At 41.3% G+C, this 20,264-nt stretch overlaps 1 protein-coding gene across 2 annotated transcripts; it reads right to left on the bottom strand.

Annotated features, from left to right (window-relative positions):
* Nucleotides 1-205: 205 nt before the first annotated feature.
* ZSWIM2 (zinc finger SWIM-type containing 2) lies at nucleotides 206-19,831 on the bottom strand. Of its 2 annotated transcripts, none has more exons than XM_078608327.1 (9): nucleotides 17,321-19,831; nucleotides 16,090-16,166; nucleotides 15,409-15,449; nucleotides 15,028-15,253; nucleotides 13,980-14,237; nucleotides 11,160-11,244; nucleotides 8,160-8,260; nucleotides 5,864-6,035; nucleotides 206-4,213 (listed from the first exon to the last, which is right to left on the bottom strand). In XM_078608327.1, the coding sequence occupies exons 1-9, from the start codon at nucleotides 17,468-17,470 to the stop codon at nucleotides 4,004-4,006; spliced, it is 1,320 nt and encodes a 439-aa protein (XP_078464453.1). In that variant the 5' UTR covers nucleotides 17,471-19,831; the 3' UTR covers nucleotides 206-4,003. The 2 variants fall into 2 exon arrangements, with proteins under 2 accessions (XP_078464453.1, XP_078464459.1); XM_078608333.1 differs by lacking the exon at nucleotides 206-4,213 and adding an exon at nucleotides 4,243-4,902.
* Nucleotides 19,832-20,264: the final 433 nt, after the last annotated feature.

Below are 20,264 nucleotides of genomic sequence, written 5' to 3'. Positions count from 1 at the left end.
TCTGTGCTGGGCTGCAGAATGCCTGCCCAGGCTTGATGGCTCACTAAGATACCACAGGCATCAGTAGGCTCTATCCTATTGCTGCCATTTCCCTGAAGGCATGCTGGGTTAATAACTCAGTATTATTATTGCCCATGTGACATCCTACAGAGATAAATACCCGAACATTAAAGGTAACAAACTTTTCAAAGACGACTTTGCAAAGTACTGTTAAGTTAAGTTTATTTGTTAAGCAGTTAGAACTTGAGACCAAGATAGTCTCATTTGTACACCAATGAAGCAAATAGAAAATCAGTTAAAAGACAACAGGAGAAATTGAAAAAGTTGCACAATTATATTTAAAAAAACATATTTCCTGCAATGTAAGTTGTCTTAGACACATTTCTTCTAAACCATTCACAGTTAAATTAAGTGAAAGAAACATTAATCAGATTTATGCTTATTATTGCACTAATATGCAAGTACACAAGGATATATGTCAAATACAACTTAAATCTACCATCATAACTATTCCGTATTCATATAATTATCAAGAAGTGCAGTGCATAGCAGTGGCTAACCCTGTACTAAGGTGTTGCCCAACTCGCCTCTGTATCACATGAATGAATGGTTGTACATCTATTCAGATTTATATTGTAACACTTTTCATGAAAATCTCATTACAGCAATTCCTTCTTTCTAAAGTTTTGATCATTTTTGAAGACCTCGGTTTGTGAGCTTGGATGGCTGCATCCGTTTTCACTTCATCAGGCATAATGGTTACATTTTGACTTAAAACTTTCGTGACTGCAGGAATTCATATTCTTTGGGTCGTTCGGTAAAGTCACGTAGATAGAAAAATAAAAAACAAAATAAAAATAATAAATCACGACGTTTCGATCGCAACACAAACGGTCGTCCTCAGGCAGAAAAAATAATCCTGCAGTTCCACTGCCTGAGGATGACCGCTTGTGTTGCGATCGAAACGTTGTGATTTATTATTTTTATTTTGTTTTATTTTTCTACCTACGTGACTTTACTGAAAGAACCAAAGAATAACAAAAAAACTTCTACGTTTTGATCACAACACAAGCGATCGTCATCAGGAGGAAAGCTTGTGAATGCAGACTGTTTTATAGGGTGTAGTCCTAGGGTCATATGTATTTGGTCAAAATAAGAAATACCTTTCCTATTAACCCTCACCTGGTTCAGCTCTATATTTGACCATTATTTGGTTCACTGATTTCCGTGCATAATCTATATTGGTGTGACAGGATATATGCATTTATGCAGTTCATTTTATCCACTTTGGTCGCAAGCGTATGGTCAGATTATGCATTTTACCAACACTTATGTGGATAAAGTTAAAGTGAAGATAAATATATATATATATTTGCCCCAATGTTGTTGTCATGACGGTGTCAGCAGGGTCAAGGAAGTAAACACTGCCCTGGATAAAATGTGCGTGCGTGCTGGTCTCCCTGCTCCGTGGGCTTGGGAACAGCAATTGGCGCTTTCCCAGGCTGGGCTCTGATCCATGACAAAAGGATTAAGAACCACCACGTTAAAAGGAGGCAAAGTCTCCCGCATTCCTTACATGCCATGTCAGATTGGACGGGAAGGGAGAAAGCACCTTATTGTGTATGGTGGTCTCTAAGGTTGCAATGCTGTTCTGTCAATTGGCACCTATGTGGGTTTATCTTATGAATACATTTGTGTTGGTGCACCTTTTGCTCTCTTGGTAGAATGGCAAATTGCATTGCTATATTATTTGTTCAGATTGTAATTTTTAATCATGCACACCAATGCAGATAGTGACCATGTTAGGCAGCAATAATCACTGTGCTACAGTTGATAACATCTGTGAACCACCAAACTGAGTTCTCACACATGCTGAATGAAGGTAAAACCTCACTTTGATTGAAACATGTAAATTACTGAGCACGTATGTGATAAATATGAAATAATGGATCAGAATTTGACAGTTTTATGTAAACCAAATCTAATGTAAATTATTATCTGTCCACAATTCCTTACTGTAATTATACATTCTTCAAGTCCCTTGATTGAGGGATCCAGGCTTATACAATGTTGGGTGAAAGTTGCTGAATAAGCCCGAGGCGTACCTCTGACCCAATGCAGGCATGTGGGTGGGTGGTCTGCGTATGTATGTATGTTGAACTTCTTTCACACCGTACATAGCCAACCGTGCTAATCGGAGGTGCTATGGTCAACGACTGGCTGAACACGCATGACTCCAAGGCTTAGCTAATCAAAATGTTTTACAACCAAAGTGCATGCATTTGTCTACATATATTTAAATATATTTCTGGAAATACAGCATGCATATAAGTATGATGTCGGCAAGGTTATTCAGTTGGAACTCAGCTGAATTATTATGTTTAAACATCCCCTTGTCATCATTATAGTTTGGAAATAAAAACAGATGCCATAAAATAACATTTTCTAAACAGATGATTCTTCACCAGTAATGAATGGGCATTATGTTGTAAATTTAGGCCTGTAGAAATAAAGGGACGACTGTGATTGTCTTTTTTTGCTTAACAAGTAATGTTTAGCTGTATCTCAGCATGATTCCTGCGAGGACCAGAGTCTCAATGAGGCATGGGTGTGGCAGGGGAGAACCCTGCCCGGTCTTGCAAGAGGGCTGCAGCTTTCTGGTGCTTCATGTGGCATATCACATTTGGCAGGTCTCTGGAAATAGCTCTTCCCAAGTATGGACCATTAGAGTTTCCATAAACATGGCTCTCAACAGACTGATCACTAAAATCACATTGCATAGCTCTGCCTGTGTCCTCTTTAGTGGGCAAAATACCAAGTTAAGAGTTATTTCCTCTTTTCCCTTTGAAGGCCTTAGACAGCCATTTGGAGTGCCGGTAGGTGGGAGGGGGTTTTGTAGGTTTTTCCAACAGTGATCTTACTCTCTCCCCCCATCCTTTGGGTGCCAATCCCTGGGCTTCCACCTGCATACCTGTCACCTGCTGCTTGCCATAATTTTCATTCAGTGTCAACTCTTCTGTGTTCAAAAGACCACCTGAAAGGGCTAATTTTAATGAACAAGTTCCGTATCTATGATCAATGTTCCGATGTGCATTGATGCTCACCAAATTATATTCTGCTATAAGCAGATGTCAATACTGTGTAACGGGGCGACTGGTCTAACCCAAACGCACTACCCTCTGCTGTGACACCTGGGCCAGAAGTCCCATGCATATGTAGTGACATTGTGGATGTCACTGTGTGGTGCCGGCCCTAGAGGGGCACGGCGTGCGATGTACTCCCATCGCAGACATCACGTATGCAGCAACATCATGAATGTCACTGAGTAATGCCGGCTCTAGCGAGGCACGGTGTGTGATGCATTGACATCGCGGACACCCTGTAGGTGGGTGTAGTACCAGCCCTAGAGGGGGCTCGGTGAGCGCTGGGATAGCGCTCAGCGGCACCACGCGTGGCGTGCAGTGCTGACTCCTACAGGAGGGAGTGTGAGAGTGTCAGCCATGGGATAAGGATACCCTAGACCATGGCACTCTGGTTGACCCTGTAATGCACGTGACAAGTAAGATCTACACAGGGGCCCCAGGTGGGGGCATGGGGGTGGTCACGTGTCAGGGTGAGATCCTACGGGAAGGGTCGGGAAACGACAAGAGGTTTCTCGAAGGTGGTCGTGGCCAAGGGCGGAGCCAGCCACGACCTGGGAGCATATAAACCGGGTCCCCACAGGGACCGGGGCTCTCGGCGTTGCTGTTGTCATCTGAAGATCTACGATATACGTTCTACGTCCAAGAAGAAGTCACCAACAAGTGGACGAGGACCAAAGCCAGAGTCCTGTCCGTTGTAGCTACTCCCAGTAATTAGCGTAGTTAGCCTGGTGGTCCACCACCATAGGTTATCTGGTAAAGGGGCAGTAACGCCTTTGTGTAAATGTGTTGGTGTTAATAAATGTGTTGCCTCCAAGAAGTACGTCTGCGACTTAGTTGAATCCACGACACATATATACATTTCATTGAGATTTGTGTGTTGAAATTAGCATGAGCCCACTGAGAAAGAAGCCTTCAGGTAGGCCTTCTGGCTTTGGGAGTCTCTGCCTCACTCCCAACTTCACCTCTTCCTTGTGTGCACCTCTCAATGCAGGCTGGGTCAAAGGCAGGTCATCCACTGGGCATGTCCCAGACACATTGAGTAGCCAGCGGTCAATGCAGTCCTTGTGGAACTGCAATATAAATAATTAAATATGTCCATATAAAGCTTTTTGTATTGGCATGCAACAAAACTACCATGCATTATTACAGTTTACATATGATACTTCTAAGAAATAACATCTCTTGTGAAGTAACCAAACAGTAACATCTCTCATGAACAAAGCTGTTTGCTTCTCTTAATAGGTAAGCAACTTAAGTAAACACTAACCTTCAACCAAATACATCTCTTCAGCTACGCGAATGGGAACCATGAATCGAGAAAAAAATTAAGAACATTACATGAACTACAGTATGCCTCATTTTGTCACGTATTATATAGAACCAGTACCTAAATTTAACAAAAATGTATACACACTTCTCAACTAAATTAACTCTTATGAAAACGAACGAGTGTGAATATTTGTATTTTTCAAAGGAGTGAAAAAGTGGGTGATAAGACTTAATGCGACATAAACATGTTTAGGCTATGCTTGTGCGTGCTTCCTTTAAGAGGAGGGACGTTAGCATCGCCCAAAGTGTTATCTAATTTTGTATCTTGACGATTGCAGAAACACTCCTGTGCAAGCACTTGCATCCACAGTTCGGTGATGATAAACTTTCCCACACGCGTGGAGAAATACCATCGAACGAAGGCATTACCAGCGAGGTCACATTTTGTGAAGCTAGGGTAAGCTTGGTTCCCACATACTGTACTGTATACCTGGAGGGTGGTGTTGAAAAGATAGCCTTAAAGGGATTATTATGGTTTGAATAGCACATACCTGCGCAAGAAAAAAGGTTGTGTTTCTAACACATTTTAAGGAGTAGAGTATATCGGGCATTTAATCAATTTCATTGCACAACACAGGCATACCAATAAGTGTCAATCAATAATGTATTGCACAACAGAGCCAATTTTACATAAAGTACAAAGTGCATTATTTTTTGCCCTATAAGTCACAACAGTGTGTTGCCACTAAGGCCTGGTTACATCGGAGCATGAATGGCCTGCATGTGTGTCGTTCTTTATGAAAGTTTCAGCCAAGCTACTTTGGCAAACAAGTCGCTTATCCCCGAAGTGAGCAGGAGTGAAATGTAACGAGATGTGTGTTCAGTCAGATATGCATATCGCAGGAGCGTGTGTACATCAGCAGTTGTTTACGGACAAAACCCTCGCCAAGTCCCGTGACACTTTTATCAAGAGGGTCCTGCCAAGTTTTGCAATAGGGGTGATGATTGTTACATATAATCCAAATTTAGTCATTTGTGGGTCATTTTGCACATTTGACAAATTTGGACCATGGCACCGGAACATGAAGGGCCTGATGTTGCAAATTATGGCGTGAGATCTTTAACGTTCAGTGTGAAGCAGACGGTGCGTATTATTACGGATAATACAACTGCAGTATTAATGAGGGTAGCTGCTGTGAAGCAGACGGTGCGTATTATTACGGTTAATACAACTGCAGCATTAATGAGGGTAGCTGCTGGATTTGAAGCATGTATATATGTATTTTTTACTTCTTTTACACCGTACATAGCCAACCATGCCAATCGGAGGTACGGAGAAAGGACAACGAAATAAACGCAAAAAATAACCGTAAAAAACAAGTGGCGAACGTGCTACCGCAAGACCATGTCAACCACCCATGAACTACATGATAGAGCAGAGAGACTCTTACCATGTGCCGGCAGGGTAGAGGGCGCACGTGCTGTCCCTGCCTGAATGACCTTAGGCACACACGACACTGTCGTCCTGGAGCCATGAGCCGACTCCGCGGACCCACCGACAGGATGGGGAGCGAGGCCAGGGCACTCTCCTGCAGTGCTTCACCTGGACAAGAGGCAATTGCACTGCAAAGGAGCACAAGAATAACAGTGTGAACAACGGGACTTCCATGAACACAACTTTTAAAAATATGTACATGTCTGTAGGTGATAATAATTTAATTTACATTCATTTGTAAGGTGCCTTGTAACAAACAATAAGGTTAAGGAAGGGCAAGAGAAAAGGAGTTAAATAAAATAAACGGACTTAAGAAGATGTAATTTTAGACGATAATTAAAAGTATCCACATTATCGGATAAACTAATTTCCAATTGTAAGGAATTCCTCAACCGAGGCGCAGACAGAGCAAAGAGGAGTATAATGAGAATAACCCAGAAAAGGATGTGGATTGGACTCATTCTTAGAGGTTCACGCTTCATTGCGGAAGTTCTGGAAGGATGTTTGATAAAAGGCTAATATGCACAAAAGAAAACAATTCTGCTTGATGACTTTAAGAAAGAGGTTTGTTACAGTGTAATTGAGAAACTAAATATTGGACATGTTGGAGTTTCAAAGTTTTGCCATTGGAGAAGTCTGCAGATGGTGCAAGAGTATATGGAAAGTAGTAGATGTCAACTGGGGTAACTTCATTCAAGAGTGGTTAAGAGTAAAGTCTAATTTCGCTTTAAAGCTTTCGTGACTGCAGGGATTCATCTTCTTGGTTCTTTCGGTAAAGTCACGTAGAAGGGAAATAATAAAATAATAAAAATAAAACAAAATAAAATAATTCTCACGACTTTACCGAAAGAACCAAGAAGAGTAAAGTCAAAGTTATAGTTTCCATGCTCAAATGAACATTGAGTTTGCATGCATTTTGGTTGGCAATCACGAATCAGCGGTGAAAATTCCACATTCCCTTGGTGGGGGGCCAGTCTCTCCAATAATGACCTCCTTCATGTGGTACTCAATGTGGAGTAATGATGAGCCGAGGCTTCCGACACAGATCATAATTCATCTACCAGCATTTTAAATCTTAAATTTTCGATTGTAAATTAAACGCTCTACCAACAGCGCTACTCGATATATGCATGTATTAAAATAAGGAAACCCGTCTTTGTTGTTAAGAGTTGGCACTCGAAGAGTGCCCATGTCATATGATACACACAAAGGTGAAAGGTGTTTACACCACACGACATCCTGGCAATGTTTGCAATAGCAATCACATCCATGTTTTCCTTCCTTGCTGTCGACACCCTTATTTGCAAACAAGTGATAATAATGAGGGTGTCTATCATTTAACATTAGCAAACATTCTGGTGGACAAGCTAAACAATGAGCTGCTGCTATTGTACCTGACAGGGTGGTGCAGCATGGCAAAGGGCAGAACAGATAAGCATATTCCGGTTGTGTTTGATATGTGCAATGTCTGCTCAAGCGGAAGTACAACACTGAAACATTGAATTATCACCAATCTTTACGTTGAATATTTGAATGCACCAATAGCAGTGCAGCATTTCTAACCAAGTCAGAGCTCAGTGAGACAAGACTCTTTTCCAAGGGAGACTATGCTCAAATACAAAGAGAATAACAAGTCCCAGTGTTTAATTTTGTTACAGCTTCTACTCTAAGCATTTAAGCACTTTGTGTGGTTTTCACCCGATCTTTACAATATCCTACGTCCATGGCCAAGATCTCGAGAACCGTTTTGGAAACCCACACACGATGCGTGACGCGAATTTCAGCATGGAAAATATGTGGATAAACTCGTGGCATTCAAGCAATGTGCCCAAAAAACACCTACTCAGTGAGCCCACCACCACTACACTGCTCGGCTTTGGTCTTCCAAAGAAACAATGGGTTGTGCTGAACCGGATCCGCAGAAACCATGGAAGACACGGACACCTAATGCACAGGTGGAAAATCAAAGACTTTCTCCTGTGCGTGACTGTGGCTACAAACTCCAAACCGTGGACTTTATAACTTTGATCTGCGCAAAATATAAATGTGGATGTGAAGGGTGGGTGTGTCTGCAATTCACAAACTCTGAGACAATGCAATGCAATGGATAAATCAATTACAACTGAACCTCGAATAATTGCTCTTCATAGGTCAAAGGAGAGAAGAAGTCTTTTCTCCCATGCCTGGCCAGTTAACAAAGTGAAGTGTGTACAGCTTAAGCGCACTGCGTAGGACGCTGTGGTGATTCATACTTGGTACAGCCCTGTTCCCTGGCATTCGTCCCCTGGTGCTTCACTGAGGGCAGCAGCTGCCCGGACTCTGTTTCTACCGGACACCAGCTGGAGGATCGTGTCTACAAAACAACCAGATGCATATGCATAGTGTACACAAATAATATTACCACGTTCTACTTGTCTTCATGGTGCTGTGGTGTAATGGTTAGCACTCTGCATCTCTGTCCCCCCACCCCCCAGAAGTATAAACGGGTACATCACAGTTAGGTGATCAGCAGGTCGCAGTATGGAGGAGTAGATCAAAATACCTTCTCGAGGGGCTCTTTACAGTGCCTTCTAGTGGGGGCCTTTCCGATATCAGTGGTATGAACAAGAAATTGCAGGGCTGCACTCTTACTTTCCGTAGCCTTATTTAAAAAAACTGACAGTTAGTGAAACAACATTCGGAGACAATTGAAAAAAAAGGTAGTGTAATGTCCATCAATCAGTCATGGTATAACCGTTATGTGCATGAAACGAACACAATGTACTCCATGTATAACAATAACAATTATGAAACTGCATTGACTTAATTTGATTTCCTGCACATTGTGACTTTATTGATAAAGTTAGCACCTTCTCACTTCGTGGTTAGATTGATATATAATGCTCAGGTGTGGTGGAACAAAGACTAGGTTGACACATCGCCTCGCTGTTTAAACACTTTGCAACCCTTGCTGCTGGCTCAGCACCATTAATATTAGTAGGGAGTAAACATATGGGTGTGCTGCATTCTTTTCTGGCAGAGATTTATTCCCGTTTTCATGGGATTACTCAATATACATATGCACACACATATATATAAAACAGCACATATTAAGTGCAAACAGGGCTACCCAGAAGTTTCTGGAGGCTCAGCGCAGATTGCTATGTGGGGGCCCACCCTTCTGGGCTAGCTGACAGCAAATTATATATATATGTTGAACGTCTTTTGCACCGTATATAGCCATCCGCACTAATCGGAGGTATGGGGGAAGGACAACCAACTAAAGACAAACACAGTTCAAAAGAAATTAGTTTTCAATCCAGATTTAAAAGTATATACCTCCAGTGGCTTCCTAATATTAGAATTACGATTAATGTATAATTTTGGAAAAGCTAATGCTGAAGAAAGGAAAAATAAATAAATTAACTACGTAAAATGATTCATGTAGCTATTTTAACATTTACTATACATACTCTAGAATACATATCACACAACAGCCATATTTTACTTTCCCTCATTATGTACTTAAACGTATAGAATTTCTGTGTCAAAAAAATTGTTTGAAAAATGCATGCACTGGCATGGTTACTAATGCCTGAATGGCAGCACCTGCAAGCCTGGCTGATTACAAAGCACAGTGGGTGGACAACTGGCTTCCTTCCGAGCCTTTAAAGTCTACACCTGCAGCCGTCTCAGTTTCACAGGCAACGTACCTCAATAAATCTGTGAATAAAGAGTGTACAGAATTGCCTACTAGCTCTCCTTCTTACCAATGGTTGGGGCAGGAAATGCATACCTAGCCCAAGTTTCAGGGTGCTCGGTACAAGACAAAAAGAAGGGTAAGACTACACCCCGAGAGCTCAGGAAGTCAGTAGCAGGTGGAGCGAAGCGTAAAAGAGTGCAACACAATGCATGTCAACTGTCCTGATGTGCAACTCCGTGAAAAAAAAACTATTAAACATTTTTTTTATTTTACCAGGTAAGGCCCACTGAGTTATATAACTATTTTTCAGAAACTACCTAACCACAAATGATAGCTCAAGAAAGTGGCACATCATGTGGAAATTTATAGCAGCCACATACTCTAAACGCGTGATTCTACATGTGGAGGGAAAAACCGGAGGACCTGGATAAAAATCCACGCGACCACGGGGAGAACATGTAATCTCCAAATATGCAGGTGTCAGGGTCGGGATTGAACCCACGACCACGTGTATACCAGGCGAGAAAGTTAACATCTCGCAACCAATGTATTTTGGAAATTCGTAATTGAGTACATGTATACTAACCTAGATGCTACAGTAGGTAATTTTTATGTTGTGAAAAGTGCAATACAGTATGTAAAGACAACCTTTACCACTCAAGAGAAATTATCCATTGAAACAAAGTATGTTAATACAATATCCCTACATGTTTGCACTCATCCAAGTGAAAGGAAGGCAGTCAGTCGACGTGGGTGTGCACTCATTGTGGCATCCCTGGCACAAAATCCTAAGTGTTATAGAAATCCCTCATAGTCTCAGTCAAGGCAATGCGGCCCCAACACGCCCTGACCACAAACTTGACTCAATCCTGAAATACTTCAGCAGAGCGTCCCAACTGCAAGAGCATGACATGAAGGGTCGGTACAAGTGGGCATGCAGTTCTGCCACGGAAGGAACCAACGGTGAAAATCACTGCATTTTCTTTATGCGGCAAACTAAGAATTTTTCGTTACTTTGTTCTTGCATTCCAGTTCAGCCTAATAGGTTTCAGTCAAAGTCACATGAAAAGCAATGCAAACACTGTGCATACAGGCTGTGCCATGCCTTTGTTATTCCCCTATTGAAAATGGCTTGCATCGTATAGTCCACATATATTGGTGGGAATGTTACTTTATCAACGCAATGTACATTATCACGTAAAATAACAACACCTTTGCTGTAATATTACTTCAGATATCTCAAATAGTAACTGAAATCCATTATACATACATATTTTTGTGCAAAGCTTTATAGTGATTGGTTCATCTATTCTCAAAACTTCGCAAAGTGTTTCCTGCATGATAGCATGAATTGCGCATGCATAATAGCAGCGAGCACATGTGCTTCCACATCTGAATGCCGATGGGCACATGTGATACCATGTGGTTATATAATTCTGTACTGCATAGACAGACAGATGAGCAGCTATGTTGAGACTTAAACACACAATGACTTTACCAGTAGTTTGCAAGAGGGATGTAAAAATGGGTATGATTGGAGGGGAAACATTAAATTGAAAAAAAACCTCACTTTTCTAAAGACGAACATGTGATGGAAATGATTGCGAGCCGAGAAGCACTCCTGACAGAGGTGTATGTCCATGCACTCTGCACATCTGTCAGCAGAAAAAACAATGTGTTTGGTAAGAGCAGTACTTCTATGACACTGCAGAATCATTCAAATGAAAAACATTTTCTACTGTATTCACATTTTACCACTTGGCCAATGTATAGCAGCGTCAAACATTAATAGTGTGATTTAATCATTAAAAGAGACAGATTTACAACAATTCAAGCTCTTCACATCCATGGATACCATAAATGTACGTAATTGTAAAGCAAAAAAATATATATGTTGCGAATAGTAAAACACCTGCAACATATTCAACGTGAAAGAAGACTTTCATATTTGTGTTTAGCTGAGAAACTGATGTTTCATTGTCCTTTAATTTAATTCACAAATTTTAACCCTGTTAGTTCAACACTTAGGCTTAACCCTGTTATAACTGCATGTAAAAAGAGGGCTTGTTGCCATTAAAAATGTAGTACAATTATCCTTAAAAACACATCTGTCATGTCCATCATATATATTAAACTTGCAAGCCAATGAGTAAAATGCACAATAGTATGAAAAACATAGTAATCTTAATGAATAACAATTTGTCTCCTGAATACATGGTTTCACATTGCAAATGTTTTAACTAGCAGGGCACTGTGCTATAAGCGAATCAAAGATAGCACTGTGACCCACCCATTATAGCTCTCATACATTTGGTTATCTGGCAGAACCCGGCAAAGTAGTGCCCTCCTATAAACCTGTAAAGGCAGCTGCTAAATCAAATGTAGTATGTTGTTTTGTACACCTTGGCGCTTGCTGACAATGGCAGTACAGTAAATGTAACATGTAGGCTTTCATGACCAATATTGTAGGCTCACAATCATGACATCATCTTGCTCTATTTAAGACCGGAAGCAGGACGACTTCTTCACAATTCTGGCAAATCACCTGACGAAGTTGGTTAATATCACCAGAGAAACGTCATACTCAAGTGTACATTTTGTGGGTTTACTCGCCATCACACCAATGTGCTAAAGTAATAACTAATTGGCATGTTTTATTCACGTGACAAACCTTATTAATTGGCTGTCTGGTGGTGGTGGGTTAATGACACATTTATATTTATGCGATCTAACCCAAAAACTTGTATTATTATTATTCTGACAGTATAGTACTATACTTTTTATATTATTTTGTAAACTAAGCCTGCAAGTTTCACGTCTGCTTGTTCCTTCATGGAAATATGTGCGACGGTGAAGGCATCGGGAGGCCTTCATCCAGGAATTGATAGGACATGTCTAATTATGACGGTACATTACTGTATAACAAAACTTCAGTACATGTGCTTTGAAGCGTTCAATGTGGTCGCAATATGTAATATAGTTCAATGCTAGCATGAAAGACGGGTGGCACACTAGACATTTTGTGCATGAAAATGACTGATGTATGACATACTGTGAATATAATTCTTAACCATATGGATAGAAATGTTCCTGGACAGCTTGAGTTCACATGACAGAAAAAACTGACGCACGAGTGGAGAAGAATCTGTTTTAAAAAGTTATTGGGGCCCGTGATTAAGTGATGAGTAATGTGTACCAATTAGTGGCATTGTGTAGTTTTCTCTTCTTTGGAAAATAAAAGGAATGGTTTTAAAAGAGAACAAAGTTCTTGAAGGATTTTCACTGAAAAATGCTGGGTTCGTAACGCCATGTTTTTTATATCGTAGTAGCAATGCAGTTAAATATATAAGGCTCTAGTTAACGCATACTCCAAATGTTATCATTAAAAACTGGACATGATTCATCTATATTACTCAAGACTTCACGGTCACGTTGTTTTAACCTTTGAAAATAGATTTTCAGAATTTACTTACGTAGGTAAATATAAAAATAATGACTCAAGACCTAAAACGTTATCTGGAGTTCTCAAGTTAGTCAAATTATGCATGACACTATCCAGTGCTACAAGATTATAATGTAAAATTAAGTTAAGTCAGCTTCGACTCCCAATGAACAACTGCTGAATGTGGTGTATTGTAATTGGTGAAATTAGTTTTCACTCTAAATTATTACGTGACAAAACACCGCTCTGCTAAACACAAATTGAAACGTCATTACATTCTGTAACTGGACATCTGTGAAAAAGAGCTTTATTACTCGTCGGATTCCTCCAGTATAAATAAAAATTGTGGACTTCGGTGTTAAGCCTAACACTAGAGTTGGTGTTGAACTAAATCATTTGAACTACAAATTGATCGTTCTTGAAACTGCCCTTTGAACAAAAAGGTTTTATTTCACGATAGTGAAGCCATATAAATTTTACTTAAAAATGCAGACATACTTGTTTCTGGAATTTTAAATATAATCCCACATTTTGTCTCAGGGCAAGTCAATACAACCCATTTCATTTGTCAGACAACTATGAACTGGATATGTCCTACACTGAAGCATTCCAATGCAAAGCTAATCCAGTAGCGGTACATCTTAACTTGACAATGTTTCTCTTTTTTTAATTCCTGCATGATAGCTTTGATGAAAACACTCATTGCTTTTTCCTGTTTTAATCTCCAATTTGGTAAATCATGCAGCTGAACCAGCACAGTTTCCCCAACACATTTAAACACACCTCAGCTGTAACCTGTAGCAAACTGGATATTTTATTGTTATGATTTCCAAGTTTTTTACCAAACTAGAAAACACATTGTACAAATATAAGGTTCCCTAAAGCTGACTCACAACGTATGCTGCAGGAGAATGCAATGCAGATGACCATGCTAGAGCCACATCCTACCTGTAGCAGGTTCCTTGGATGGGGCGCATTTGACAGTGGTGGCACGCAATGCCAGAATGAATGTGTAGACGGACCCTCTCGGCAGCTGTGATTAGCTGTTCAGCATTATTTGCCTCCTCCTGCAGCAGGGCATAAGTGCCAAAGCACTCCCGGCACAGTGGACAGCTGAGCGTCATCGAGCCATCATCGCCCTCCCTCGTCTGGTGGTCAGCCCACATCTTCATGCAACTGATGTGCACGCTGTTGCCGCAGCCATGCCTGGAGCACATGAGCAACATGCCTGCATAGCGTCCTGCATTTTGTATTTGTGACAGTTTGTGTTGTTACCAGCCACTGGTTTAACGACTACAGTGAGCTTATTAGGTTTCAGAAGTTACACGTTTTTACAGCAATTTCTGCATTGGATCCTAATAAATATTTAGCAGTGCAGTATATTTCCTGTTAAATAAGTATTCATCCCAATGAATAACCAGCACACCATGAACTGCAATGAACGTTGAGAGTTGTATTCATAAAGAAAATGCATCCCTCTGTCCCAGTAACCACTTCCTCAGGCAGTTCTCATACAAACTATGGCCTTGGCCATTTACATTCCTAACTGGAAAGCATATCATTTAACAGTACATTCATGACTATTAGAGGGTCTATTTAAAATACTGTTTATTATATGTGGTACTGATGAGGTCCTTTCCAAACAGATACTGTAACTTAATAATGTAGTTAATGGGCACCAATGTAAACAGTGCCCTCTTTTTGGGGCATTATGGAAATATGAATGCAACAGTGGTCTATGTTTATAAGACAAAAGCTGTAAGCCAAACATGGTATCATAGGGCATCCTTATGCGTAACGCTTTCACAGCATATCAACAAGACGGCCAAAATAAAGGTGCAAACTACCTCATTTTTCTGTCACAGGTAACACCATAAGGGGTAGATCATCCACTCAACATGACCATGGCTGTTTCCACGTGTAATTTTACATAGGTCCAGGACTTGCACATAAATAGTGGCAGCCAAGAGAATAAACACTTGCATGTAATTCTGACCTGCAGTATGTGACAGGCAGCCTCCTTTTAAAAAACTCCTCCTGACAGATGGGACAGATGTCATTGATGCCGATGTCCTTCTGGGCCATAGAGGCGTGACTGCCAGCATGGGCAACGTTGGAGAGGTGCGTGGGCTGGGTGTTGGCAGGCCGGGCAGCTTGCGTGTGGCGCAATCCACTTAGCAGCTCCACAATCTCCCGTGCAACCAAGCCAACCTGAAAAGCATCTGCACATGCAGCAGCGAGGCAACCAACCATGGATGTGTGAGTCTATCTGTTGAAAGACGTCTAGAATGTTGGGACTCTAGTACTACATCCTGAGAAGCAATGTTGTTGCAATAAATCTTATGTGTAAAAAATAAATACGTAAATGGTTTCTTACACTCATGTTCCCTTGGCAGACGAAACTTCTTCAGGAGAAGCCTTTGACAACAACACACGCGTTTATGCAATGTATACTGTACTGTACAATAAGAACTGTCTTTGTTTTACTAAAGGTGACTACAGTAATCTGACATTAACTCTAAGGTTAAAGGGTATGTAGTGACAAGTGACAACATTCTAAACTCAGCACATGCAAATGAGTAAATAGTATGTGGATATCTGTCTGTGGCAGCCTCACAGCATTACCCAATCTAGCCTCGCTGTGGCGACAGTAATTTTACACATCATAGTTGTTGTAAATCGAGTTTCAAGTTAATTTTGTTGAACCAGGTAAGAATTCAAGAAACCCAGCCAGTCTCAATTGCAAGAGTGACTTTGGTAAATAATAATACCACAAATAATGAATATATTTTATAGCGTCCAATACGTAAGCATCTAAAGATGCTGTGGACTCATGTTTAAGATGCAAAACAGGGTGAAGTGTCATTAAAAGACAAAAGTGATACAATTTTACGTGTTTGAAGGTGTGACATGTGAGGAAAAATGAACGCTGTGCATGTCAAAAATAATCTCCCAAATCAAGTTATTGATGTTACCTTATGCTTCGTCAATAACATATTGTGTTTAATGCGATGACAATGTGAAACCATTAGTTATAAAGTACTGGAAGTCAACCAACCAGCAAATGTGCTTGCACAAGTCCTTCTCTTTAACAAATGTTTGGCAGCTGCAGTGGTGTGGGTCCCCTAGCAGAACCTAGATATTTAAGGTTAAACAGTTAACAAAGTAAGGATATCACACATCAAAACAATTCGCATTTTGTACTCTTTAAGAAGTTAAGATTATGTTATATACCGTTACTTCTAGATATGGAACATTCTTCCTGTAAACGGTGTTAATCAAAAACCTCTGTTTTCATAATGAAGAGGATGTTACGTGTTCGAGCAAATGTGTTTTAAGACAAAGTCATTTTCCGTAGAAAACTTGGTTTATTTAAATTATGCTACTGTAGCTGCTATTGCTGATGTTATTTCTGATTATATTACTGCTAATGTGGTGATGACGAGTCATATGTTTATCTCAAACTGCATGAAGAATATATTAGAAATATGAAAACTTAAAGCAGCATTATTTTGTTCTCTGTTTTAAATCACCCGTGTCTAGAACACATAGCCAGATAGCACTGTGGCAGAGCACTAATCTCCAAATCCTTACTCTTTTGTTCTTTCGGTAAAGTCACGTAGGTATAAAAATAAAATAAAATAAATCACGACGTTTCGGGCGCAACACAAGCATCCGTCATCAGGTGGGAAAGCATGGCCTGCTGCTGATGCAGACTGTTTTAAATGTCCTGGCTTGGAATTGACTCAACCCCTCATCCCTACATGTTCTATAAATAAGTACCACTTTGTAGGAAGTCAACATCATTGTCCTAGGGAGAGACTAGCTTCACCTATGGAAATGTAGAATTTCCATCACTGGCAAAGGAGCGCCAACAGAAATGAGCCACTCTATTGCTCGTTTAAACATGCAGGCTCTTTAACTTGAGTTTGCAACTGCACGAACAATTAAAACAGTGATAATTTAAAATCAAGGTCAGGCACTCCATCATAGCACTATGGTGACGTCCCTGTGGTGACCTAATACACATTATGCAAAGAACAACACGGTTACATCAGCATAGTCCCAAAATGATGTGTAGAATCATAACATGATTTTTTAAATCATTAACGGAGCTTCAAATTCAAGGCGGACAGCCTAGAATACATGACACTATCTACAAGGTAAGCACCAGTTTTTTGAGTGATATCTTCCTTCCATTAATTACTTCTAAGACTAGCGACAGGGAGGGGGGCTAAAGAAAATGAGAAGTGTATTAATGAAGCATAATGACACATGCCACGTGTTACCTTGACAGTGCTACGCTGCCCCTCCTCCTGCAACATGAAGCCGGTGGGTCCAAACTGGCGCAGGATGTACATGGTGGTGTTCAGGGCCTGGTCTTGGCTCCAACTCACGAGGTCGCTCGCCTCACGCCGCCACCGCACACTGCGAGACATCCCTTCTCCTCACCTTCACTCTGCTTGCAAGCAGCTCAAGGGGCCCCAGCATCAGCTGTTATCCCTGAAGTATACAAATACATCGTCGGTATGACTAGAAACATAGTCATGGTCATGAACGAAGAACAAAATCTGAACAGTGTGCAAAAAAGCATGGAGAGAGGCATGCTTAGATTTACACTGAGGGAAGAAAGAGAAATATCAGTTAAAAACATATGGTAAAGTAGTTCAAGTGGGCTTGGGCAGGACACGCCGCGAGGAGGGATGATGACCGATGGTCGAGAATAGTGATGGAGTGACAGACAAGGATTGGAATGTGTCCTAGTTGACGTCTATCAAGGATACAGAGTGATGAAATCATCTCATGTGCAGGTACTTAGATAATTATTACAACACTTTGCAGCACTGGCGGAGCCAGTGGGGGTGGGGTGGCACGTGCCCCCCCCCTCCCCCCAATGATCCGATCGAAATCCCTCATTTTGATCGGATCATTGAGGTGTATTCGTAATAAATCGGCATTTTGCGACCCCCATTGCTACTGTAGCATATTATTACGTGCCAGGGACTCTATGAGATGATAGGATAAGTCCATAATTGGCAATAAGTAACGGCAAAGCAGTTATAAGTGACTCAGAATTGTGCGCAGTTGCGTATACAGGACACGACTTCCCTGAAGGCAAACACCTTCAGCGGGCGCGATGCCGATCACACAACGCGGTTCGAATTCGACCCTCCATCGATGGCTGCGCCATCGCCGCAAGGGACAAGTCCTTACTCTATCATTTTTCATTGCTGGAGGGGTTGCCCCCCTACCTGAAAATCCTGGCTCCGCCATTGCTTTGCAGGATCATAAATAACGTCAGCTTGGGGAACCCGTCATGCAACAGTGATGACTGAACTGTATGATGAATATGCAATTTGTACTTGGGCCTGTAACTCGGACGCAAAATGCATGGTAAAGTGTGAAATCCACACCATCAACAGGCAGAACGCCCCTCACAGTGGCTTCTATCTAGAAGTTGTGGAACACTAAGTACCCTCTGTTCAATGGGCAGTTACTCCTCCTCTGCTGTGCTCGTAGTTTGGAACTCCCTTCCCCTGGTCATCCACACTTCCCCTTTTTAACTCCAGACTCAAGACCTTCCCCTTCACATCGGTCTATGGCTATCTTTCTATGAAGTGTCTCTCCTTTCCGTCTCTGCCCTGTAGCCTCTCCCTTTCTATTAAGTGTCTCTCCTTTCTTTCTCTGCCATGTAGCCTCTCCCTTGGCAATTAAAGTAAACTTTTAAAAGCCCTCAGTTTGCTGCACTGCGTTTGGTAGTAATGTCAGTAAATGTATGGTCATAATGCTCGGGTGTTGTATAGTATGTTGAAGGATTTTTTTCATGGGTGGCACAATACTGTTCCATTTGGCTTGGTCTTCATATTGTAGTATGGGTTTTGGTCTCTCACTTTATTTAATTGACCGTTCACACTTCCCGTTGATGACATTCAACTCTGTCCGTATGAAATAAAATTGTCTGTAAAAACAAACCCTTCTGTTCCAAGCTCGTAACGACTGCTCGAAGGAAACACATGTGGAGGTCGTGGAGGTCATGGGGGTCACGTTTACTTAAATTTGAGGAATCCGATGAGATATTAAGCTCTTTTTCACACATGTCCAGTAGGGGCGGGTAAGAATATTTCAATATTTACATCATGAGGCCTCCTTTGCCAGTAGCAAAATATAATAATAGTTTTTTTACCCTTTTTTCTGCCAGAAAAAAAGGGTAAAAAACCTATTATGAATGTTACAATACTAATTATTTGCTTTTAATATAGCGCCCTATACACTGGGCGGTCTCAGCGCGCGTCGCATCTCATCTCAACACATTTAAATGATAATATTTATTCATACTGGAGGAATCCGATGAGCTATGAAGCTCTATTTCACAGATTTTTAAAGCCCCCCCCCAATGGCAGCTGTCCCCGTGCGGCACAATGTGGCTCCACACCGATCCTGCGAACGGGCATTAGTCTGTCAGTAGGGGAGGGGTGGTGGGGGGGGTGATTGCGATGTATAATCCCACAAGAGTAATTTACGTTCGCATTGACATATGCTGCAGGCAGCGCATTTAAACAAAGCGATGTTTTTCCCTCTCTCCAAGTTAAACGTTCCCCGCCGGATAAGGAAGACCACCCACAGACCGAAGCGTCCGGCCAGCCGCGTGTCCACCGAGCTAACGCCGATCTCGCGTGTGCGAAACACAAAAGTATATACATGTAAAATATCTGACATTTTACAAGAGAGTGCGTTGACGTATGGCCAAATGTTCAAGCAGCGTAAATGCGATAAACGAGAGAGCGATCTTCCTTACTGATCACCACGGCGTCTTCCTGTTTGCTCGTTGCCGTGGCGACAGCGGCACCGCCCCCCCCGATAGACCACGCCCCCCCACCGATAGACCACGCCCCCCACCGATAGGCCACGCCCCCCTCCCATGTTGGTGTAAAATAAACTCTCAACAAACTTAATTTGGAGCTTTCGTGACTGCAGGAATTATTTTTTTGGTTCTTTCGGTAAAGTCACGTATAAAGATAAAATAATAAATTAAATACTAGCATACGACGTTTCGATTGCAACACAAGCAATCATCATCAGGTATAAATTAAATAGAAACACAAATCTAGTATACTTAGAAATGTAATGTAATACAACAGAGAGTCGGATAACATAACAGTCAACACCCTATCTGGTTGATTACGTTCTTCCTGAGAATGCTAAATTTGAGAGAGAGATACAACACAGAACCGG

Source organism: Lampetra planeri, chromosome 2, assembly GCF_965212315.1.
Source record: "Lampetra planeri chromosome 2, kcLamPlan1.2.h2, whole genome shotgun sequence".
In the NCBI taxonomy this organism is placed as follows: domain Eukaryota; kingdom Metazoa; phylum Chordata; class Hyperoartia; order Petromyzontiformes; family Petromyzontidae; genus Lampetra; species Lampetra planeri.
This window is presented reverse-complemented; position numbering and strand designations above follow the sequence as displayed.